Consider the following 26368-nt stretch of genomic DNA (forward strand, 5'->3'; position numbering starts at 1 on the left):
CAAATGTGTGGTCCACTTGCCTCAGTCACCCAGTGCCAGGATTTCAAAGATGTGTCCCACCATGCATGGCTAGAATCATATCTTTGTAACAATAAACTTAAATCATGACAAAAGATAAGCTGAACTATAAACATACAGCTGCAGGTAAGGTCCCAGTTACTCTCTCACGTGTAGATGTCAATGTTTAACAGGTCACTCTCGCTTCTCCAGTCTCTGTCAGTTTGCTGCTTATCAGGTGCAAAGCAGCTATCAAAACATTGCTTTGATCTTTTCTGCTACTAAAGAATATGCTAAAAGAAGTGTTTTTGTTGTGGTGTCAAGGAATTTTTTTGTGTGTGCATAGTATGTATATGATATATGCACATGTATGTAGATGCCATGTCTCACGTACATATGTGAAGGTCAGAGAAGAACACCAAGTTTTCTCCTCTATCACTGTTATGGCTTATTTTCTTGAGACAGAGTCTCAGTGAACCTGGAATTCCCTGCTTTTCAGTCCACTGTGCCGGACAGACAGCCCCAGTGATCCTCTTGTCTTCACCCTCCTCAGCACTGGGGTTACAGGCGTGTGTGATTTCTGGCCACTCTCAGCCTTTTGCACTGGTGCTGGGAGCAAACGCAGGTCCTTATGCTTGCACAGCAGGTGTTCTTACCCACAGAACTATCTTCCTGGCCCATAGGAATTTTGTTAATGTTGTAGTTTTAAAATTGAGTGTGTTTTTATATCATGTTACAAATTTTAAGGCTTATACCAGTTTTATTTGTTCTAATATTTGTGTACATACTTTGTGCACATATAAAGACATCATACCTTTGTGAATTCTACCGTCAGACTCTGCTGCCCCCTTGGGAATGACAGCTTTCACATATATACCACCATGTCGGACACTGGTATTCACACCTCCCTAAACAGAAAAACACAAAGTGAAATTTTGTCATATGAAACGTTTTCGTGCTTTCAAATCTGGCCCTAGGAAGGATTCATGTGCCCAGACAAAGCTGCAGTGTGACTGCACACGGCACTTATGCCGGCACCCGAGAGCATGGTTAAAGCTGAGGCACGACTTGGAGCACGTGCATTTGCTCTAGCATCCAAAAGAATTGTTAGCAAAGTTCCCCAAGTGCTGAAGCAGTTTCTACTTAGCGAAACTCCCTGTTTAATTCAGAAAGTGACAAGATGCTGGATGCTGACTAGATGAGGAATGGTTCTTCCTTTGAAAGTCTACGCCATGCATTATGAGCAAGCAGAAAGCAACATCCATCTATGCATAATTAGTGCGAGAACCTAATTACCTACCCCCTTGATTTGCAATCATGTACTCCAGATTATATTATATTATATTGTGACTCTGAGAGCAAATCTCATGAGTCAAGGGAAAGTAGGCTTTTCCTTTATTTTAAAAGTTTTTTTTAAAATATTTTTTGGTTCATTTTATTTATTTATTTATTCATTTATTTATTTATTTATTTATTTGAGAGTGACAGACAGAGAGAAAGACAGATGGAGGGAGAGAGAGAGAATGGGCGCTCCAGGGCTTCCAGCCTCTGCAAATGAACTCCAGACACGTGCGCCCCCTTGTGTATCTGGCTAACGTGGGACCTGGGGAACCGAGCCTCGAACCGGGGTCCTTAGGCTTCACAGGCAAGCGCTTAAGCGCTAAGCCATCTCTCCAGCCCATATTTTAAAAGTTTTTTATAACTTTTTAAAAATGGTATAGATGAGGTCTAATGAATCAGTTTTCTCTGAGGAAAATATAATTTTATCTTCTTTCACCATTAAAAGATGATAAAATTCTAAAGAAATTAAGAGCAAGAGGAAAAGTGTTATATTTTTATAAAAATTTTAAAATATTTATTATTTAAGAGTGGGAAAGAGAGGCAAGGGGGGAAAGAGAATGAGAATGGGTACACCAGGGCCTCTAACCACTGGAAATAAACTCCAGACACATGTGCTACCTTGTGCATCTGGTTTCACATGGGTACTGGGGACTTGAACCTGCTGGGTCCACTGGCTTTGCTGGCATGTGTCTTAACCACTAAGCCATCTCTCCAGCCCATCTGTTATGTTTTAAATGTACTAAAATAGGATTTTTTTTTATTAACAGCTTCCATTATTATAAAAAATATCCCATGGTAATACCCTCCCTTCCCCTACTTTTCCCTTTGAAACTCCATTCTCCATCATGTCCCCTCCCCATCTCAATCAGTGTCTCTTTTATTTTGATGTCATGATCATTTCCTCCCATTATGATGGTCTTGTGTAGGTAGTGTCAGGCACTGTGAGGTCATGGATATCCAGGCCCAAAATAGGATTTTTTGATCCATATATAATGCAGTTCAATTATGTTTCTAAGTGTTTTTATAATTACCCATCTTCTTTTTTTTTAAATTAAAATTTTAAAACATTTTATTTACTTATTATTTAGAGAGAGAATGGTGCACCAGGGCCTAGGCACTGTCAGTGAACTCCAGACAAATATGCCACCTTGTACATCTGGCTTACATGGGCTCTGGGGAATCAAACCTGGGTCCTTAGGCTTTGCAGGCAAGCACCTTAACCACTAAGCCATCTCTCCAGCTCTTACCATATTTTAAGTATTAAATTAAATTAATTATTTATTTATGGGGGGGAATGGGTGTGCCAGGGCCTCTAGCCATTGCAAATAAACTCCAGACACATGTACCAATTTGTGTGCCTGGTACTCTGTGCATGGGTACTGGGGAATTGAACCTGGGTCCTTCAGCTTTGCAGGCAAGTGCCTTTAACTGTTGTTCTAACTTTCCAGCCTGCAAATCTTTGAATGTGATAAAAGACTATGTTGCCATTTAGGGACAACATATCCATTAGGTAATTCTATATAATTTTATCAAAGAGTATGCTCATATTTTAGTTACCTTAATAATATATATTTTTAAAAACTCTTAATTTTAAGGTACTAAATATGTTAGGTAGTTATATATTTTGGAAAGAAAAAACATAATTTATCAATTATTTGTGATAAAGGTTAAAGGTATATCACCTCATTATTTCATGCAAAAACTGTTAAAGTATATAGCAGTTGCATTAACTGTATATTTTGCATTTGTTATATTTATATTAAGTCAGTATGAAATCTAGGGGAAAAAGAAATATTTGTGTAATTTTTTTAAAAACATGGAAAAATACGTAACATTAAATCTTTTAAATACTTTCAAGATACTTAATTTTCAAATTATGGAAATATTTAACAGGTGTCCCAATTGAAGCAAAATATGTCCACTAATAAGCTGGGATATAATAGGCTGCTGGAAACAAAGAAGAGAAAACATTTGAAAACCTTGTCAAACAGTACCGTGACACTTATTCCCAAGCTGTTATCATTTTTAGCCAGTTCAACCTCAAAGATATCTCCAGGTTTAGGAGGTGATGAAGAAAAAGCTTTAAAATTCATTTTGTTGGGTGAATTCATTGAGGAAGATTCCTTAACAAAGAAAAACAAAAAAGAATTTCTAGTTAGAGTCAAAATGAGTTACTATTGGAAGACCAATATATATTTTTTTGGGGGGGGGTTAAAGCAAGATATTATAGTTTAGTGTGCATTCATAAACTGCAGGGTTGGAGGAAATGTAAGAAGATATTGTATAGCTCAATGCATTCATATTGTACAGCTGAGGAAACTGATACTCAAAAAAAGAGAAGGGCATACTTCCAGACAGGCAAACATGGTGGAGACCTAAAACCCACGTGGACCTTAGGATCTTTGCCCAATGTTGCTTCTATTCCCAAGTTTATTTCCATTTTCTTTACATAACTCATGAGACAGTAGATTAAAGTTGAGTGTCTAAGATAGTAGACTTTATGTTTGCTTTGCTGATTTTCCAGATTTGACACAAACAGAAGAATAGAAAACAGCACAAACCTGTTGTGAGAAATACTGGGTTTTCAGTAAACCAAAGCCCACAAGGTTCCTTTTCTAAAACTGGTTGAGAATATGAGCTTAACTCTATCATTTCTAGAATGAGCTATTTTTATTATTTGTGTTATTACTGTCACACACTTAGAACTTGAGAACAACTTATGATATCCATAGTAAACTCAACTGCACATGTTATGAACTACTCATATATTAAAGTCTCTTATTAACATATGTATGAAATACATAGATGATCAACTTGTGAGAAATGAATCATAATCTGAGAGTGGTCATTTAAGGGTTAGTGTTCAAAGCTTCTAATTTCTTTGAAATGCAGTAGCATTTAGTAGCAGAAGACCCAAGCTATTCTTTCTTCCCAAATTACATGAGCAGCTTTCAGCAGATCATACTACTCTAATATAGTTGTCATTGTTTTCTTTGTTAAATGGAAACCATGTTAAAATCAAGCCATACCATTTTTGCTGTCTGATGACCTTGATTGCGGGGGCATGTGGCTTCATCCATGTCTGAGTCTCCATGGTCAGAGTGATCGGTCACATCTGAAATGCCTGGCCTGGCTGAAGCTTTGCTTCGGTTACTGTCACAGGAAGCCTTCTTTTTCTCAGTGGTTTTCAATATCACAGATGGGGAAGGGCTGCCATGTTGTGATTCCTGCCAGGTTCGGTCAACTACATGGCTGGCAAAGAAACCATTGACATGGCTCTGGGACAAGCTGGCACTCTCAGTTCTGGAATCTTGAGAACTAAGGCTTCCTTCCCGCAAGCCCCCAGAGAGTCCAAAGGAACCTTCTGTGATGTGCCTCAGGGTACCACGTGGCCAGGGGTGGTCCTCAGGAGAATCTATAGCACTGTCTTGCATGTAGGAAGTTTTCTTCATATAGTTTTTCATCCCATTGGAAAAATGCACAGGAGTACAAGGCACTACAAGTTAAGATTCAGAAATGAGAGTAAGTCAGTGACATACATGCCTGTGTTTGTACATACTCGAGGATTCCTTAAGAGAGCTGGGAGGACTTCACAAAAATATACATGTAGAACACCTGACCCAGGCTCTGGAACTACTAAAAGATCTAAGTAAATATTTTTGTTTTTCTTTTTCCTTGGATTTTCTTGCAAAAACCTTTTATAAAATGGTACCTTTTCTGTCTTAAACTCATTTCCATTCTCCAAGACCCATTTTTAAATAGATTTTCTTTTTGAAGAATTTCCTGATTCCAGAGATAATTAATACTTTTTCATAATTTCTTTTATCTTTTTATTAAACTGATTAATTGGCATGCTGAGGATTGAACCAGGGCTACATACATGCCAAGCAAGTACTTTACCACTGAGCTATCTCTCCACGCCTGTTAGTCCTATCTACTTGTTTTATAGTATCCTAATAGACTATATTTTTGGTCCCTGCTGTCTTATTATTTTTTCTAGAGGGAGAAAGCAAGAGTGAGAGAGCATGAGCACGGGTACATCTTGTCACTGCAAATGGACTCCACATACATGTGCCACTTTGTGCATCTGGCTTTATGTGGGAATTGGGGAATCAAAACCAGGCTATTGGGCTTTGCAATCAAGTGCCTTTAACCATTGAACCATCTCTCTAGTCTCCCCTGTTGTCTTTATCTTGTTTCATACTTGGAGGTGGTGGTACTGGGGAGAAACCAAGAGCCTCATGGTTGCAAGGCAAGTTTTCTGAACTGAACTATACTCACAAGTAGAATGCATTTTTAATATTTTATTTTATAATTTTATTTATTTATTTGAGAGTGACAGACAGAGAGAAAGAGGCAGAGAGACAGGGAAAGAATGGGCAAGCCAAGGCCCCCAGCCACTGCAAACAAACTCCAGATGTATGTGCCCCCTTGTGCATCTGGCTAACATGGGTCCTGGGGAATTGAGCTTTGAACCGGGGTCCTTAGGCTTCACAGGCAAGTTCTTAACCACTAAGCCATCTCTCTAGCCCTAATATTTTATTTTTACTTATTTGAAAGAGAGAGGAACAGGGAGAGGGAGAGCGAGAGAACGAGAGAGAGAGAGAGAATGGGAACACTAATGAACTCCAGATGCATGTGCCACCATATGCATCTATCTGCCTTACATGGGTCCTGGGGAATTGATCCTAGGTCCTATGACTTTGCAGGCAAGTTCCTTAACCAGTAAGTAATTTCTCCAGCCCAGAATGCATACTTTGAACTCCAAGTAATTATAAAGGAGGGCAGCTCTAAATTTTTTATATTCTTATCAAGTGTTCATAAGTGTTTTCTTAAGAATCAAATATGTGAATTTTAAACATATTTAAAGTTTTATGTAGCAATTGACACCAAGGAGAAGGTTAAAAGAATAAGGATTTAAGAAAGCAAATATATTCAGCAACAACAACAACAAATAATCAGGGTTGGGGCTTTAGGTCAAGATGGTGGAGTAGCAGCCAAGGCAAAGAAGTTGGGGGAACCAAGGGCCAAGTCTTCAGGCAGTGCACCCTTCTCTCCCCAAATTAAAAGTCTGTTAATAAGCTATAACAGAGGAGAGAACTGAGAAAACAACCACTATGGGAGTCCCCATGACCACTCACACTGAGTAGTTGAGGCTCCAGCACTCCAGCCCAGGGCAGCAGCAGAGGCTGAGAAACACAACTAGCTGGAGCACTGAGGTGGGCATCCCTGGGGCTGGGGAAATGTGAGAAATGTGAGAAAGTTGGAAAGAAAGTAGGAGAGCATAGCAAATAGCCTGTGAAGGTGTGAGTACCTAGAGACAGAGGAGGGAGTGGAGAGGTGGTGTGATGTGGTGTGCTGCTAGGGTGGGTTTGAGCTCACACCAGGCCAGTGCTAGGTTAGGAGAGGAAATCGAGAGGTAAGCATGGAGTATTGCTAGGAGCTGGGGAGAGGGAAACAAGAAGTGCTATTGTTAGAAAACGTGCTTGCTAGGAACACAGCTACCTCCAGTAGGGAGGCCAAATAAGAGGCAGCAGTCCAGAGGAAGTGGGTAAAGACAGGTAAGAAGTGGAGTTGAGATGTAGGCACAGTATTCAAGTTCAGGGGAGCTTTCTGCCTGATGAAAAGATCCAAGAAATTTTTCAAGCTGGGAGACAACATATAAGACTGAAATACCCATCCCACAGGGCCTGTGGCTGCAGTCCTACTGCAGTCAGGGTCATGGGACTGATTGCTCAGCAAGGCTGGAGGTCAACCTCAGGAGATCATACTCCCTTAGTGGTAGCTGCATCCACATCCCCTCAGTGCAGGACAACTTTGCTGCTGTATCCTAGTGCAGCCCATACTCTGAAGTCCCTAAGCAGCGAATAATACTGGGAGAACAGAACAGATTGACCAGCAAGCAAGCCAAGTAGGCTATGGCTACATCTGGATCCATGTGGTGGCAATGCACAGGGACTCCACTAAGACCCTAGTTCACCCAGCCCAATCAAGTGCGCACACAACCTCCCCCCTCCTCCCTTGTTCAAAGCTGACCAGGTGACAATCTGGGCACCACAAAAGGAACAAGTACTGCAACTATCAACGCAACAGGTTGTCAAATTGGAAATAAGTAAACCTCAATGAAAAACAAGCATTGCAAGACATCAAGCCAAGAGATCCTCAACAAGATTACTTATCCTTGGAATAGAAGCCTCCAATAAAAACACAGAGGATACTTCACACATGGAATCCTAAAGTGATGGCATATTAAACATATTAATCTTAATGAGACTATGAACAAGCGGATGGAGGGATTAGAAGAAAAGCATCAAAGAACCAACAACTGCCTACATGAAATGCAAGGGAGCCCTCAGCAACAGCAGATACTTCTCATTTCTTAGCTCAACACAGTAGGAGAAAATCAGAGAGCTCTCAATAGACAGATGATTTGAAGGTAAGTCAACAAATAGTTGACCTTAACAGCTAGTGGATTAAGCTCAATGATGAAATGATATAATGTAGGCATGAATTCCAAGAAACAACAAAAAAGTCAAATCAGCACCTGAAAATGGAACTCAATAAAGGGATGGAAATGATATAGAAAGCCTCACAGAGTAAATCATGTTGAGTACAGAACTTCAGAACTTCACGACAAGACAGAGGAATTGGGTTGTGAGTCCAAAAACTATGACAAGTTCAAAAAATCATGCAAATAAAATATGAGGGAATTGTGGGATGCACTAAAATGACCAACTGTCCAGATTGTGGGCAAAGAAGGAGGAGATGACATACAGACCAAAAACATAGGGAGGACATCTTTAACAAAATTATTGAAGAAAATTTTCCTATACTCACAAAAGAGAGACCTATCTAGCTACAAGAAGCTCACAGAACACTAGACAGGACCAAAGAAGAAACTCTCCACAACACACTATTGTTAAAATGCTAAACAATGAAGACAGAGAAAAAAATGCTAAATCAGCAAGAGAAAAATAACTCATTATATACAAAGAATTACCTCTGATTTTTCATTGGAAACTCTAAAAGCCAGAAGGGCTTGGAATGGAGTACTCTGAATAGTGAAAAGACTATGGCTATCAACCCAAAGTACTATACCCAGCAAAAGTATCCCTCATAATAGAAGATGAAAGAAAAAAATTATGATAAAAGCAAGCTGTATGAACATATGTGTACAAAGCTAACTCTACACAGAACACTTCAGGGAATACTTCACACAGAAGTTAAACAATCAACCCCAAGACTCTATAAGAGGGAAAAACAATAACCAAAACCAGAACAGACATGAAAATGTATAAATCTCAACATAGCACAAAAGCCCATGAAGCCCTCAAATACACAAGGATTAAATCAAACCTCACAATTAGAATTCTAAACATCAGTGGTCTCAACTCCCTGATCAAAAAGACACAGGTTAACCTGCTGGATCAGAAAAATGATTCCATCAATCTATTGTCTACAAGAAACCCATTTCACTGTCAAAGACAGATACCTCCTCAGGGTGAAAAGATAGAAATAAGAAGCAAGCAAGTGTGGCTATAATTGTATCTGACAAAATAGACTTCAAACCAAATGTAATCAAAAGAGACAAAGAAGGCCATTTCTTACTCAGCAAGGACATAATACAACAAGAAAATCATAAACTTATATGTACTAATCACAGGTGCACCTCATTTTATAGAACAAAACCTACTTAAGAAAAAACCCAGAAATAAATTCCAACACCATCATAGTAGGGGACATCAATACCCACTATCATCATTAGATAGATCATCCAAGCAGAAAATCAGCAGGGAAATATTGAAGCTCAACAACAACAGAACAATTAGTCCTAACAAACATCTATTAAACATTCCACCCTAATTCCACAGAATACACATTCTTCTCAGAAGCTCATGAACCTTCTGTAAAACAGATAATATATTAGGGCACAAAACATGCCTCCATATGTTCAGGAAAACTGACATAATTCCCTGTACTATATCTGTAACCACAATGCATTAAAGCTAGAAATCAACAAGAGAAATAATAGAAAACACACCAGCTCTAAGAGACTAAACAATGCACTACTGAACAATGAATGGATCATGGCAGAAATAAAAAAAGGAACTATGAAACTATAAAATTTCTAGAACTGAATGATAATGAAAATATACCATATGAGAATTTATGAGATACACTTAAGAAAGTCCTAAGGGAAATTTATAGCACTAAATGCCTTCATATCGAAGACAGAACCCAAATTAATAACTAGTCATCTAAAGGCATTAAACAAACAAGAACATTCTAATCCCAGAAGCTCCAGGAGGAAGGAAATAATCAAAACCAGAGTAGAAATTAATGAATTGGAAATTAAGAAAACAATTAAAAAGATTGATGAAATAAAGAGCAGGTTCTTTGAAAAAAATAAGATTGATAAGCACTTAGCCAGAGAAGTCTCAAATTAACAAGATTAGAAATGAAAAAGAAGAGGTCACAACTGACACTAATAAAATTGGAAAAATTATCAGAACATACTTTCAAAACCTTTATTCCACAAAATTGATAACCTGGAAGAAAAGGATGAATGAATTCCTAGATACATATCACCTAACAACACTAAACCCAGAACAGGTAAGCTTTCTAAATAAAACCTATTACATCCAATGAGAATGAAAATGTAATTTAAAACCTTCCACCCAAAAAATGTCCAGGATCTGATGGATTTTCAAGTTTTACCAAACCTTAATCAAAGAACTGAAGCCATTTTCCTCAAGTTATTTCACACAAATGGAAAAGAGGGAATGCTCCCAAGCTCCTTCTACAAAGCCAGCATTACTCTGGCACCAAAGCTAGACAGAGACAGAAGAAAAATTATAGACTGATATCCTTGATGGATTTAGTTAGATGTAAAGATGCTCAACAAAATCCTTGCCAATCAAATCCAAAAACACACCAAAAGCATCATCCACCTTGCTCTAGAAGGCTTTATTTTAGGGATGCAGGGATGGTTAAACATATGGAAATTAATAAATTTAAATATATGAACCACATAATTATTTCAATGGATTCAGAGAAGGCCTTTGACAAAATCACTTCATGATCAAAATGCCATAGAAATTAGGATGGAAGGACCATATTTCAACATTATAAAGGCAATTTATAAAGCACCTAAGGCCCAAGTCATATTAAATGGGGACAAACCTGAAGAGTTCCCATTAAGATCAGGAACAAGACAGGGGTGCCCTCTCACCACTGCTCTTCAACACAGTACGAGATAGAGGTCCTAATCCAAGTAATAAGAAAAGAGAAGGAAACAAAAGAGATACAAATTGGAAAGGAAGAAGTCAAATTACCCCTATTGCAGATGGCATGATTTTATATACAAGTGACTCAAAAGACTCCACTAAAAAAATTCTAAAGGTGATAAATTTTCCAGCAAAGTAGCAGGATATAAAATCAACATGCAAAAATCAGTAGCCTTCCTATACGCTAAAGACAAATATGTGCAGAAAGAGATCGGTGAAGTTGTTCCAATTTCAATAGCCATAAAAAATTAAATATCTTGGAATATCACTAACCAAGGAAGTGAAAGACTTTCACAATGAAAACACAATAACACTGAATAAATAAATTGAGGAGGATATGAGAAGATGGAAATCCCATGTTTATGGATAGGAAGAATCAACATTGTAAAAATGTCTATTATACAGAAAAAAAAAAAAGATTCAATGTAATACCAATAAAAATTCTAGCAACATTCTTCACAGAGATAGAAAAAAATAATCTTAATATTCATATGGTACCACAGAAGGCCTTGACTATCCAAATATATCCTTAGCAAAAGAACTATTTTTGGAGATACCACCATGCCTGATCTCAAGTTATAGTACAAAGCTATAGTAACAAAAGCAGCATGTTATTGGCACAAAACAAATATATAGATCAATGGAACAGAATAGAAGATCCAGACTTTGTTTAAGCAACTACAGCTACCTTATCTTTGACATAGAAGCTAACAATGCACACTGGAGAAAAGACAGCATTCTCAACAAATGGTGCTGGAGAAATTGGATCATCACAGGTAGAAAAATGAATTTAGATCCACTTCTTTCATCCTGCTCAGAAATCAGCTCCAAATGGGCTAAGGACCCCAATATAAGACCTGAAACTCTAAACTGATTGGGGAAAAATAGAGAGCACTCTCCAAGATAAGTAAGTAGGGAAAGGCTTCCTTAACAAGACACTAGCAGCTCAGGAAATTAAACACTCAACCAGTGAGATCTCATGAAACTAAAAAGCTTTCGTACAGATAAGATTGCACAGAGTCAACAGATAATCCACAGATGGGGTAAAAGTACTGACCAGCTATACCTCTGAGATAGGCTAAATCTACAAAGAACTCAAAAATCTAAGTAATAAAAAAAAAAATCAAAGAAAAATGGGACAGAGAATTGAACAGAGAATTCTCAAAAAAAGAAATACAAATGGCAAATACCCACTTAAGTCATCAGGAAACTGCAAATTAAAACAACTTTGAAATTTCATTTTACTCCATCCAGGATGGCAATCAGCAACAAAACAAATGACAACAAATTTTGGTGAGGCTATGGGAAAAGGGGAACCCTTATACGTTGCGGCAGGAATGCAAACTTGTACAACCACTATGGAAATCAGTATGGAGGCTCCTAAAAATATGAAAATTGATGTAGCATCTGAGCAGCTATCCCACTTCTTGGCATTTACCTTGCAGACTCCACTCTCTATTTCAGAGCTACTTGCTCAACCATGTTTATCATCACTCTATTCACAACAGCTAGGAACTGGAATCAACCCAAATACCCATTGGTTGATGAATGGATAATGAAGATGTAGTACATTTACACAATGGAATTCTACTCAAAAGTAAGGAAAAATGAAATTTTCAGGCAAATGTATAGACTTGGGAAATACCATCTTAAGAAAGGTCACACTAAGAAAGACAAGCATCACATGTTTTCTCTCATCTGCGGCTCCTAAATTGAATCACCAGAAACAGAGTGTAGAAGGGAATAAGCACTAGGTTTATGGAATGTAAGTAGAATGAGACCAGGAAGAAGAGAAACCAGGGAAGGAGGAGAGATGGAGATACAAGGCAAACTAGTAGTGGGATGGGATTCAGGGAAAGGGAGGGTGGAGAGGGAAATTATACAAAAGTAAAGTCTAAAGCAGTCAGCACAACAGGAGCCTTCCTCCTGGATACCAGTATACAAGATAGAACCCTAATACAGGCAGCTGGACAGGCCAGACAGAAATCCCCACTATCAGGTGGAGAAAGCTCAGTCCTTACACCACTGGTTCTGGCTCGTGGATTCAAGGACCAGATCTGGGTTAACTCCCACAGAGAGCAGTTGACTGGGGTGATCCATGAGATTCCCCCAAATAATGTAGCCTTTGTCAAGCACTTGGTTACCAGAGCTAAAAGGTAAGACCCTATTGCTGAAGATACCACAGGCTGCCATCTCAGAATACCAAGAGACAATGTGGGAACTGAGAGGACAGCCAGTCCTCTCCTGGCATACCCTTATGGTGTTGGAAAGTGCTATGGGAGCTACTGGGTGGTAATGGTCACCAACAGCACCTATAAGCAGGAAACTCTGCAAGCCACACAATCCCCCAGCCAGACAAGAAGTACACACTTGCACAATGGTGGTCCATAGCCTTTGTGTGCCCTGTGATTAGACATGAGGCCCACTCATGGAAGAGAACTCATAACTGGTATCGGGAAACAAGTCAACACCCTATGGTCAAGAAAATCACAAAACCCAGAGCGAAGTCCCCAGTATTCCTGATACAACTTGAGTGGGTATCCTCATAAAAATATCTCTCAAGCTTCTATGCATGTCCCCATTAATCAAACCTGCGCTTACCCTTGTTTGGAGAGTGTTTTATTTTATAGATGGTGGAGTACACTGGGGAGATCCAAGATCCATCAACACAAGAAAAGCCAGCCGACAGCTCTCCACAAAATGTGCCACTTCTACCACATTTACTGGGGTCCACAGGAAACTGCAGAGGAAGCAGCAGCCCCAGTCGTACTTCCAATGCTTGCACAACAACCACCACCAGGAAAAGAGATTTTTTTTGTTTGTTTTGAGATAGGGTCTCACTCTCTCTCATGCTGAACTGGAATCCACTATGTAGTCTCAGGCTGGCCTCAAACTCACAGTGATCCTCCTACCTCTGCCTCCTGAGTGCTGGGATTAAAGGTGTGCACCACCATACCAGGCTACTTCCAGGAAAAGAGCAACAAACACTGTGGTGAAGCAAACATTACAACAGAAATACAGAGGTTGCAGAGAAGTCAAGACCAACTGCTGACACACCACCAAGGCTCAGGGATTTTTGTGGAAGAGGGGGCCAGGAAAATTTTAAGAGCCACAAGGCAGGTAGCAATACCCTGAGGCATAGCTCCCCCCAAAGACAAAGGCCCTAATTACCACATTACCACACAATGAACACCAACAACCCTTCTGAGGAAGGAAATGGAGATTGAGGGGAAGAGGGGTTATACCTCTACAGGCTACATTATTTGGGGGAATCTCATGGATCACCCCAGTCAACTGCTCTCTGTGGGGGTTAACCCAGATCTGGTCCTTGAATCCACAAGCCAGAACCAGTGGTGTAAGGACTGAGCTTTCTCCACCTGATAGTGGGGATTTCTGTCTGGCCTGTCCAGCTGCCTGTATTAGGGTTCTATCTTGTATACTGGGGTTATACCACAATTTATGTAAAACATATAATTAAAAAAAGTTTTATTTATTCATTTATTTGAGAGAGAGGGAGGGAGACAGACAGACAGACAGAATGGTCACACCAGGGCCTCCAGCTACTGCAAACAAACTCTGGATGTGTGTGCCCCCTTATGCATCTGGCTTACATGGGTCCTGGGGACTCAAAGTTGGGTCCTTTGGCTTTGCAGGCAAGTACCTTAACTGCTAAGCCATCTCTCCAGCCCAAAATATATAATTTAAAAAGATAATCAGGGTTAAAAAAAAAAACAAACCTCAGTGGAGCAAAGACATAATAAAGTGTTAATACATGGGTTAGAAATTTGAAATAAAACATAAATAAATAAGTCTATGAAAAGACATCTTCATATTTCTCAGGGATATGCAATGTAATGAAATTTCCTCCCTATTTTTATAAAACAAACAAAAGTTATGGAAGTTGTCAATAGAAAAATTTTTTAAAAAGCAAGGCTGGAGATATGGCTTAGAGGTTAAAAAATAAAGAACAAAAGAAAAACACAGATATTTATAGTACTACTAATGGTATGAAGAGAGCAGGTTAACTGATAAACTTTGCCAGGCAATTTGGTAGCACTTACCAATACTTTAGTGTACATAGACATCTGTTTAGCCCTAGGTATCTTCTAAAAATATATATATATATTTCAGACACTATAAAAACAGGTGTATTTGCTGGAACAACATTTGTAATAGAATTATCAGTAATCTGGATATATAACAATAGATAATAAATTAAATGAATTTTAGTATGCTCATCATGCAAAATATAATGGTCTACTACAAAGATGGAAGTCCAAAATACAATGAATTAGAAAGATTAAGATGATACACTAAGTATAAAAATTGTAGTTTTGTGAAAAAAATGCATGTATGAGTGTGATATTTTATATATTTATCATAAGCAAATCCCAGCTATCTATAATACCCAGGCGGCTAGATATTCTCATTAGGCAATGAAGAGAATTGTCAGTATATCTCTCATGGGTTTTATATAAAAACCAGTTTCACTTTAATAAGCCATTTTATAACTTTAAAGAATTTAGTAAATAAAAAGAAAAATAAAACCTATGGTTTAACTCTCCCTGAAGTTGATGCACTGGAAACTTAATCCTAACTACAAAAGTGTTGGGAAATGATCATAACAAGAGGTATTTTAGGACATCAGGCTCCACACTCATGCTTGGATTACGTTAATTTAAAAAAATATTTTATTTATTCATTTATTTGGGGGAGGGAGAGAGAATATGGGCGTGACAGGGCCTCTAGCCATTGCAAAGGAACTTCAGATGCATGCACCACTCTGTGCTTACGTGGGTACTGGGGAATGGAAACTGGGTCCTTAGGCTTCACAGGCAAATGCTCCAACTGTTAAGCCATCTCTCCAGTTCCAATTACTGTCAATTTTAACACAATCAGACTCAGAGTTCAATCTTTCTTATGCACGTGCCTTTTTGCCCTTCTGCCTTCTGCTTTGGGATGACTCAGCAAAAATGCCCTCACCAGATGAAGTTGCTTGGTTTCAGTCTCCAGAATCGTAGGAAATAAGCCTCTGTTCTTTATAAATTATCTAGTCTTGGATACTCTGTTATAGCAGCACAGACCAGACTAAAACAAAGACTCTCCCCTTTGGTGACATGACTGAGGAGGGAACCTGGGGTGTATACAGGTAAATTTAAGGCTGTTTGAGTTTTACCTTTTATAAGTGACACTATAGAATAGTTATTTACCATGATAAAATTAGTCTAGCCTTTGGAGAAGTGATTTTACACAATTATATTTTTACTCTACTAAGAAAAACATCTGGGGCTGGAGAGATGGCTTAGCAGTTAGGTGCTTGCCTGTGAAGCCTAAGGACCCTGGTTCAAGGCTCAGTTCCCCAGGTCCCACATTAGCCAGATGCACAAGGGGGCACACGCATCTGGAGTTCATTTGCAGAGGCTGGAAGCCCTGGCGCGCCCATTCTCTCTGTCTCCCTCTATCTGCCTTTCTCTCTGTGTCTGTCGCTCTCAAATAAATAAATTTAAAAAAAAAAATTAAAAAAAAAAAAAAAGAAAAACATCTGATCCTCATACCAGGTACAGTTCCTCCATTATATGTTTATAAGTATATCTTTGACTTCTTTTGAATACTTATAATTAAAATTTTGTCTAGTCAGTTTTTTTTACCTCTTGCCTCCCTTGATAAAATTACAAGCTCCATGAGGAGAGTTTTGTAGTGTCTACCTTGTAGACTTAAGACATATTTGAAAAAATTAATTTTTCTTAACACAACTATTAAAAACAAAATTAAAATCATTTAGTGGAGGATTTATGGAAATGAATTTACTCTGAATTCATATTTTGCTTCTAAAGCAATGGGCAATAATGGTACCCAATATTCTGTTTTTTGTTTAAAAAAGGGGCTCTTGAAACTCAAAGGTGTGCTGTATTTCCAATTGTAGCTATTTTCCCTTGTGTGAAATGACTAGATTTTAGTTTGAGTAGAAGGTTTTTATGGAGAATGAGAATGTATTATATAACAAATGCAAGTGTAAATAATTTTTAATGTACTAGATATATATATAGTATATACATACATACATATCAAGCATATACATATTCAGTGAATAAAAGAGGAAGTCATAGCAAATGACTATATTAAAATTTTTAAATGTTATGCCATAATATGAAATTTTTGTTTTCCATCTTTTATTTTATTATAGCATCTAAATTATGCCTGAAAGTCATGATTTAAACTAGTTTTCAGCTAATTTTTCATTTGTCTTTTTTTTTTTTTTTTCAGTTTATTAAGGCAGGGTGTTGTATGCAGCCTTGGCTGGCTTGGTGTTCACTATGTAGACTATGTTGACCTTAAACTTGTGGCATTCACCCTGCCTCAGCTTCCTAACTGCTGGGATTATAGGTATGTGCCACCATGCTAGTTCTCATTTTTAATTCTTTATTCTATTTTCCATTATCTCTAGGATAAAATTAATACATATATACATGCTTTTCACTATTTTTTGAAAAAATGCTATTGAAATGACAATTAAAGCATACATTTTTTTAAGAGCTTTATATGTACTAGGAACATACTAATTCATTGTTTGGATTAAATCATTTAATTTTCATACCTGGAGGATATGTCACAATTGAGTTCTGTGAATAGTGAGGCTTTGTAAGCATTGCTTCAAGAATGCATTTTTAGGTGGTGGAGACAGAACCTGGCTGGGGACTCTGGAGTTCTCATTACCCACAGTGCTGTTCTCTCACACGGCTCTGTGTATGTGTGTGCGCACTGTCCTCATCAATCCTCCCAGCAACTGTACGAGGCAGGTGGGGCAGGGCAGAGATCACAAACTCCTCTGAATTACAAGAGCCAATGTGACCCTACATGATGAATTCACACAGCTGGAAAGTGGCATGGGCCAAGCTCAAACCCAGGGCTTTTGGTCTTCCTCCAGTGTTTTTTTTTTTTTCTCTACAGCATGCTCATAGCAGTATCAAGAAAAATGATAGGGTATTTTTACTAAATTTCTGGTTTCTTCTGTTCCTTTTTATAAAAGATGGAGTTTGGACAGGACCTCATAGATAACTGTTCTAAGACCACATTAGTTACACAATGACAAAGAATTCTAATTTGTATTGCATGGAAAAGTACAACATACCAAGCAACCAGAATTAAATGACATTAAGTGTTATACAACTGAATTTCTTTTTGTGTATATATTACTGAAGAGGAATGAGACAGACAATTTTGGAATGAATAACTGAAAAATTATATTGATGCATAAAATTAGAACAATTAAAAGTACATGTCAAACTGCCATAAATGGGCTAGGGAGATGCCTCAGAGGTTAAAGGTACTTGCTTTACTTGCTTATAAAACCTGTTGACATAGATTTGATTCTCCACTACTTATGTAAAGCCAGATGTACAAAGTGGCACATTCTTCTGGAGTTCGTTTGCAGCAGCAAGGGGTCCTGGTCTGCTCAAACTCTCTTTTTCTCTCTCTTGCAAATTAATAAATAAAAATATTTATAAAACTGCCAGAAAGGAAATAAGCAGCTTAAATCTAGTTTTTTGGGGGTCAAGGTGTCTAAGCCCTTGTAATAAGGTACATCCATGACATCACCTTTGGTTATCTTCTCTTTTGGCTGGGAGATAACAAGCGTCACGTCTTCAGGTGCATTTTGTAGAATTTCAATTGCAGCATGGTGGCTGACCCCTTCTAGGCTCACACTATTCACAGATATCAAACGGTCTCCTGCAGAAACACATGCCCCAATGTTTTCAGTTACACAGATGCCAAATCTTAGAAATATTGTCTCTTTCTCAATATTTTTGTCTGGCTTAAGATCCATGTTTGCCTTGCACACAGACTCATTTATTAGGAAGTTCTTAGGAAATGATCAAAATATAAAGTACCATGGCCAGGAATGGTGGCGCACGCCTTTAATTCCACACTCAGGAGGCAGAGGTAGGAGGACCACCATGAGTTTGAGGCTATCCTGAGACTACATAGTGAATTCCAGGTCATCCTGGACTAGAGTGAGACCTTACTTGGTGAGAGGGTGGGGAGGTTCTCATTGTGTGTAAAGTACCTGGCTTTAAGCATCCATCCAAGTCAGCTGGTCCTCCAGGGGTAATTGAACTGATAAATACACCTAGATCCAGTCTTCCCATCTTCTCCCCACCAAGAATTTGAAATCCTGTAAAGTAGTACATGAAATTTTTTTCATAATACCATGTTATTTTTAATGACTAATGATTAGCCTGCTGGAAGCAAACCCATTCTTTTGTATGATACTGAGAGAAAAAAAATTAAAGCACAAAGGGAAAAGCCATGCACAGAGGTGCCTCAATATCAATGCTATATTAGATTTTCATTCCTACCTTTGAGTTCTTACCTAAGCCATGCTTTGCATCTTTTCTCAGGTTCACCAGTGTGATCTCCCTTTCTGGTGAAGACACAATGCTCCATCTTTTGTGTAACACATCTATTGGGAATTTGCAATTTTGAATGAAAGTAAGCATAATATGTTCAGGTATTAAGATTGTCATTCTGTTCCTATTAACTATGAACAAAATTTATTAATATACTGCTCAATCACTTATAAATAAAATTTAGAATTACTGGTATTCATCACTACTATTTTCATAGTGATTTATCATTTATAAGCATATCACATTACATTTATTAATTATAGACGCTTCCTCTTGAAGTAGCTTCAGTTATAAATGAATAAGTCTAAAGAGGATAAATGATTTGAATAGGGTTAATCAGCTAGCAGAGCAGAACTGAAATTTAAACTTAGGCTTTTTGACTCTGTCAAATCAAGTCACTTCTCTCTGATAATGTTGATACATTAAGAATTTCCCTCAAATATATTTGACATTTTATTTACAATTAATAATATAGTGTTCTTGAGTAAATCATCAATAAGAACAAATTGGACTTGATTAAAAAATTCTACTAATGGGGGGGAGGGTATTACTATGGGATATTTTTTATAATCATGGAAAATGTTAATAAAAATTGCAAAAAGAAAAAAAATTCCACTAATAATGACTTGTCTAGCACATCTACCTTAATTACCATTCTGCAGATGAATAATAACAGTCTTGTCTTCCTCAGCATTTAGGCTGATATCACTGCTTAGCTAACAATGGCTGAAGTCAATACTTAATAAAGGTTAGCTAACTAAGCTAGCTGAAATAAGATATCATTCACAAATATCTTCTTAACCAAACTAATGAATATGACATTAATTGCCTTGTTAATCAAGTAGATTCATCTACCTAACAACCTATGTGCACACACACAACATGAACTGCAATTTGATAGCCTGGTTTGTGTATGATGGTGGTAGTAGTAATGAGTGAGTTGAATATTCAGGAAGAGGTTTGTGTAAACTGAGTTTTCAAATACAACTTTACATAGATATCAAGCATACTGAAGCTTTTTGAAAAATAGAGATCATGGTTTCACCAAAATAGAACCCAGCATTTCTTTAAACCTTCTTTCACATTTTTCAAACCAACAAATCACAATGAACACACATCTTCTTTCCCTGTATATTCCATCATAAGACCATACATGGACTTAAAGTTGTATTAATTTATTATAAAACATCTAATTTTTGTTACATATTGTGTATTGATGTCTAAGTGATGTACATGTGATATTTCATATTTAGAAAGAAATTCCTTTAGTCTTAAGAAACATTATCATTTCATCTCAATACTTAACCATGCATCTTACATACTATTTTAATATAAGTTGGTTAATTACCTATAGTGTACATGCTGTTATTTATTCTTTATAAAACAGCTATAATAAATAAGGGTAGTAGCAAACGGCATTTCTAATGATTTTATTGATAAAATTACAAAAAAATTTCACTGGATATTGGTGTGGGAGTCTTACGTATTAGATAGTCTTATGAAAACTATACCCACCACTTAATGCCCAACTTAATGACATTGTCTAAACATCCTCAATTCTTCTGACCTAAAATATTCAGTGAGCTTTAGTTTTTGGCTGGAACATATATAAAACCACAAAGAACAAAATGCATTACACAAATGAGTGAGGCCACATGAAGAATGGAAATCAGGGACATGTTTAAGTGCTGAATTGGTGAGGTGGTAAGAAAAAACAAAACAAAACACAGATAAAACCAAAGCACACTATGGAATAATTAGATGACTGCTTTGAGTTTCTGGCTTCTTCTCCCAAGTTTCAGATTTAAGTGCTTATTGCTCAGAAATAAGGATTCTTGGAAGCTGATGAAATTCATTATTTTATGCTATTGATAAGTCCAAATATGTGCAATCTTATAGAAAAAGGAAATTCCCAGGCAGTACAGACAGAATAAAATGAAAGAGAAACTAATTTGTGTGTGTGTGTGTGTGGCGGGGGGGTTGGTGGGGGAGATGGCTCTTGAGTTATTCTTTATCTCCATTTAGGAATAGAAAGGTATTTAATTAGGTTTCAGATACAAATTTGTGTCACAATTATGAAGATTTAGTCTTCTGCTTTTGATGAGTTTTCTTAATGATCCCATGGATATTTTCTAGATTTAGGTGTTCACTCCAGAGAACGCTGTATCTTCACATTTCCAGTATGTGAGTTCGCAGGATTGGTTGCATACATCCTGCAGCTGGCTAATACATATGTGCGCACCTCCCTAGCTCAAAGCCACTGAGCTTGCTGTACTCAGGATTCAGGCTTTTGGGGAAATAAAATGATAAACATGAAAGCTCCTAGCATAGCAAATATGAGAAAACCAAGATCTAGCTTTAGCATGAAATAGAGTGCTGCTAATAAAGAAACAGCTACGTTACAGAGGCAAGTGTGAGGCCTCCAGAGGGTCCCAAGAAGTACTGCAGATGCTCGGGGGGGGGGGGGGGGGGACGGACCCGTGTCTTCTTGTTGCATGGACAGAAGCCATGCCAAGGAAGTGGATAGCATGGGAATATGTGGAATATACAGATGCTGACACTGAGTCACTCAGACTTTCACAAAAGATAAAGAAAGGGAAATGTCTGAAGAATAGACTGGAGTGGGTGGAGCTGAGTGAGGATTTGATAAGAAAGAGAAACTCTGTTAACCTATTCCTGTTTTTCCTTGAGGTAGGGTGTTGTCTTAGCCAAGACTGACCCAGAATTCACTGTGTAGTCTCATGGTGGCCTTGAACTCATGGCAATTCTCTTACCTTGGCCTCCCAAATACTGAGATTAAGGGTTGTGCCACCATGCCCAATGACTCGTTTTTAACAAGGAACCTCTGCTCCCATCTCTGCTTTGGGGCTATTTGAAGTAACTAATCAGTTTGGGGTACAGAAGGAATAATATTGGTGTATAGTTGAAGGATACTGTATATAAGCTGTGTGTCTATTTTCTTCAAACTATTTTATATAGTAGGTATTTAAAACAACTTTTCATGGTTTATATATTTAAATTGGGGGAGGGAGTATCTGAGGGTATATAGTGCATGACTATCTATGTAAACTTAAAGATATTTTTCTGAAATTCTATTTAATGAGTAGTTTATGAATCTCCATGAGGTAGTTAGATATTGTATATACCAAGGCACTTCTGAGCTATCTTAATGATATGAAACAAGCATGGAAATTCAGCATGTATTCTTATATCCTTAAAAGTAAGTTTCCTTTCTTCCATTAAAGACATACTATACTCGCAGAAAGCAAATATTTTAAAGTAAAAATGATCGTGTAGCTGAAATTTCCAGTCCGTCAAGTAATGCATGCCTATGCCATGCCCAGTGATATTTACTGGAGAAAGTGTAAGAAGGACTAAACAGTGTGTAACTGAGGAATTACTTTTTGGGTCTCACTCTAGTCCAAGATGACCTGGAATTCACTATGTATTCTCAGGGTGGCCTTGAACTCACAGTGATCCTCTTACCTCTGCCTCCCAAGTGCTGGGATTAAAGGCGTGTGCCACCACGCCTGGTGTAACTGAGGAATTATATGCATGCTCTCTGTGCATCGTTCTAATGCTGTCTTGCTGACCTTTCATGAAGCTCTTCTGGAGGTTATGCAGAGTTTTCAGTTACAATAGCTTAAGTAATAGTCATTGCTATTAAGCATGGTTTGTCCTGACAAAGTTAACAGCTATACTGGAGATGAATAATCAGGAAGTAGGGTAGGATTTTGGCAAATGGACTACAAAGGTGCCAAGATGTACCTCTTGGTGTAATAGTGGCACAACTGTTATGGCAGTAGGCAACTTTTTAAAAAATTAATTTTTTTTTTAAAGAGGTAACTGCACTTTTGATTGGATCTGAGGCCTGCTTCACAAGAAGGAATTCATTTCTAGTACTGAAAACCTAGTCAAAAGTTTATGTCTGGGCTGAGGAGATGGATCAGTGGCTAAGGCACTTACTTACAAAGCCTAATGAACCAGGTTTGATTCCTCAGTACCCACCTGAAGCCACATGCACAGAGTAGTGCATGCATCTCTTTTTCATTTTCAGAGACTGGAGGCCCTAGCATGCTCATTCTCTCTTTCTGCTTGCAAGAATATAGATTATATATATATATATATATATATATTATATATATTATATTATTATATATATAATATATATATATATAAATATATATATTTAAGTTCATGTCTGAGAAGGTCATAGAACCCAGTGGGGGGAAGCTACTACTGCTGTTTAATTAAATGGATATATAATGTGTTCACTGAATTGTCATCTAAAAATTTACATTATGTTTATGTTCACAGGTTAGTGCTCTTCTCACTGTTGGCCAGAAAAGCTTTTTTATTTTTCCCCTCCCTGCAAAAGGTGGTGGATACTGGGAAACTCAAACCTTGCCAAAGGGCTGAGAATAAGTGGCTGTTGAGTGCTCAATGGAACATCTCTAGCTGAAACATCTCTAGCACACTCTAAGGCTCAGAGATATAGTGGAAAGGGGTAGACAGAGAATGTTAGAGGCGCGGGGAAGATGGCTCAGCAGCGTGTAAAGCTGGCCTTCAGTTCAATTCCCAAGCCAGAAACAAAAAATGCACAAGTGTCTGGCACTCATTTGCAAATCAAGAAGGCCAAATGTGTGCAAATGCAAGCATGTGTGTGCGTGTTTGTGTTTGTGCACACACACAAATAAATACATAAAACAGAAACCAAAGAACGTAAGAGGCAGAGGGAGTAATCTGGGATTCTATCCTCCACACATGAGCTTACATTTATGACCTCATAGCAGCTGCCTGCTGTCACCACCTCCACAAGCCCTGAACAATACTGAGTCCATCAACACTTCATCATGGATGAGGGAAGATGGCAAAAAGTAAAGAAAAAAACATCAAAATTGAAGCTAGACTAGTTGGAAATGAGTTCCGTGGAGTAGGGGATGGGACAAAAGGTAATGGAGGGAATTATGGTCAAATTGCAGAAAAACAATTTGCATCAATCATTTTTAAAGCAAAGAGTTTTTGTTGTTGTTATAGACGTGTACTCTAGTCAGCATTAGGCAGTCCCATGCCACTGGCTTGACTGGAAGTGTTGGTGAGAGAGAAGAGGCTCTGGATAAATCCATCACTCTTGGAAAAAATGACCTATTTCAAATCTTGAGGGTAAAGGGCTAGTGGCAGCATACTGGCATAAAGCAGGTATTTTGTAGTGTTATGCCACTTAGTATGTGATTCACTCTCGTGGTAGGTGAAATTTGATGAAGATTTTTTGTTTCTGTGCTGGCACATATGAGCTAAGTCAATTGAGACCACATGACATATCTGGAACTCACACACCATCTGCAGAATGACCAGGCTTAGACTGAATAAATATTTAAGTTCCTTTCAGTCTCCAATTCACCCAGCTATCTTTTGCATCTAGTTAATTTCCCTATCTGTGTTCAATCGTTATGGGCACTCTGGGCTTTTACACGTGTGTGTGTGTGTGTGTGTGTGTGTGTGTACATGGCACTGCACACAGGTGAATGTCAGAGGACCTGAGGTGTTGGGCCTTGCCTTCCACCTTGTTTTTGAGGCAGGCTCTTTTCTTTTACTGCCCTGGCACTAGGCTGGCTAAACTGCCAGCTTCCAGGGGATCATTCTATCATTGCCTCCCATCTCACTGTGGACAAATGAGATTACAGACATTCATGCTACTATGTCTGGCTTTATGTGGATCCTGGGAATCTGAATTCAGGTCCTTATGCTTGCACAGTAAATGTCTTATATATTGAGCTAGCTTCCCAGCTTGAACTTTTTTTTAAGTTTTTCAAGTTAGGGTCTCAGGGTGGCCTTGGACTCATGACGATCCTCCTACTTCTGCCTCCCAAGTGCTGGGATTAAAGGCATGCACCACCATGCCCGGCCAGCTTGGACTTTTATTTTTAGTTATAATTTTCAACTTTTCAGGTATTCTCATTGAACTTTATTGAGAGGAAGACTAATATTTGAAATTATTGTAGTCCCCAATATCTGACTAAGCAGTGTATTACAGAATTTTACTTCTAGTCATATACTTTAGTAATTGGACTTAAAGACTAATCATAAAGACAATATTTAGTTTTCATACTGGAACAAGTTCCTTCAGTTTGGTTACTCTGACAGAATACCTTAATTTTTATTTTTTGTGTATGTGTGTTCATATGCATGTGATGACACACTGTGTGTATGGAGGCCAGAGGAAAATGTCTGGCACTTTCCTTAGTTGTCCTCCTCAGTTTTTGGGACAGGGTCTTTCAGTTAACCTTGAGTTCACAATTTAGTTAGTCTAGCTAGCCAGCAAAACTCAGAGAGCCTCCCAGCATGGGGATTCCAGGTGTGTACCAACGTGCCCATCATTTTACGTGGGCACTGGGGATCCAAGCTCAAATCCTTCATGTTTGTATAGCAAGCACCTTACCCCCTAAGCCATCTCCCTAGTGCCCACAGAACAACTTATTTTTAAGGAATTTTATTCTTTGCATTTTGTGTTAAGTTATGTTCTCTTCATAATACATACACTTCAGGAAACAATATGTTACATCTGGCTGAAAGTTACTTCTTAACTTGTATAATAATTACAGGAAAACAAAAAATAGTAAATCACTTTACATAATTCTTGGATGTTTTACATATTTTGATTTTATTCTTGTATGATTAACTTGCTTTGGAAATCTCCATTAGGGAATTAGAATACTTTTCATATTTGTCTTTTTTTTTTTTCTTCAGGAGGAAAACAGGTTTATCGAATATACTGCAAGATGCAGTGGCCTAGGCATTTACAAAGCATATAGCCTATACATTCCGTATCTTTGTTTTAAAATATTTTATTTATTTTTCATCTATTTATTTGAGAGAGAGGCAGACACACACACACACACACACAGAATATGGGTGTGCCAGCGCCTCCAGACACTACAAACAAACTCCAGATGCATGTGCCACCTTGTGCATCTGGCTTACGTGGGTCCTGCGGAACTGAACTGAGGTCCTTTGGCTTTGCAGGCAAATGCCTTAGCTGCTAAGCCATCTCTCCAGCCCCGCATCTTTGTTTTAAAGTGTGGGCTTAGCAGATTCCTTTTTTTTTCTCTTTCAAGTTCCACATCCCTTAAGAATCTCTGGAGGCCATAAAGGACAAGATTGAATCAAAGTCATTTATCCTTGTTTTAAGTGTTCCAATATTGAGTGATGCCCATTTTTAATTCTTACCTAATATTGCCTATAAAAAAATACTAAAGTGGGAATTATACAAAATACATTATATATATATATATATATATATATATATATATATATAAATGTTTGACTTATGTGCAA

At 37.9% G+C, this 26368-nt stretch overlaps 1 protein-coding gene across 13 annotated transcripts in view; it reads right to left on the reverse strand.

Annotated features, from left to right (window-relative positions):
• Ptpn13 (protein tyrosine phosphatase non-receptor type 13) overlaps positions 1–26368 on the reverse strand; it is a 216730-nt gene that overhangs the window by 45386 nt on the left and 144976 nt on the right. For 8 of the 13 annotated variants that reach the window (XM_045142565.1, XM_045142568.1, XM_045142567.1 and 5 more), the window contains 6 exons: positions 18997–19086; positions 18691–18798; positions 18222–18353; positions 4368–4834; positions 3318–3461; positions 812–905 (listed from right to left, as the gene is read on the reverse strand). In XM_045142565.1, coding sequence (XP_044998500.1) covers positions 812–905; positions 3318–3461; positions 4368–4834; positions 18222–18353; positions 18691–18798; positions 18997–19086 — 1035 coding nt within the window. The remainder of the gene's footprint in view (positions 1–811; positions 906–3317; positions 3462–4367; positions 4835–18221; positions 18354–18690; positions 18799–18996; positions 19087–26368) is intronic. The other 5 variants (XM_045142564.1, XM_045142573.1, XM_045142572.1 and 2 more) reach the window with 1 other exon arrangement.

Source organism: Jaculus jaculus, chromosome 2 (genome assembly GCF_020740685.1).
Source record: "Jaculus jaculus isolate mJacJac1 chromosome 2, mJacJac1.mat.Y.cur, whole genome shotgun sequence".
Taxonomy (NCBI): domain Eukaryota; kingdom Metazoa; phylum Chordata; class Mammalia; order Rodentia; family Dipodidae; genus Jaculus; species Jaculus jaculus.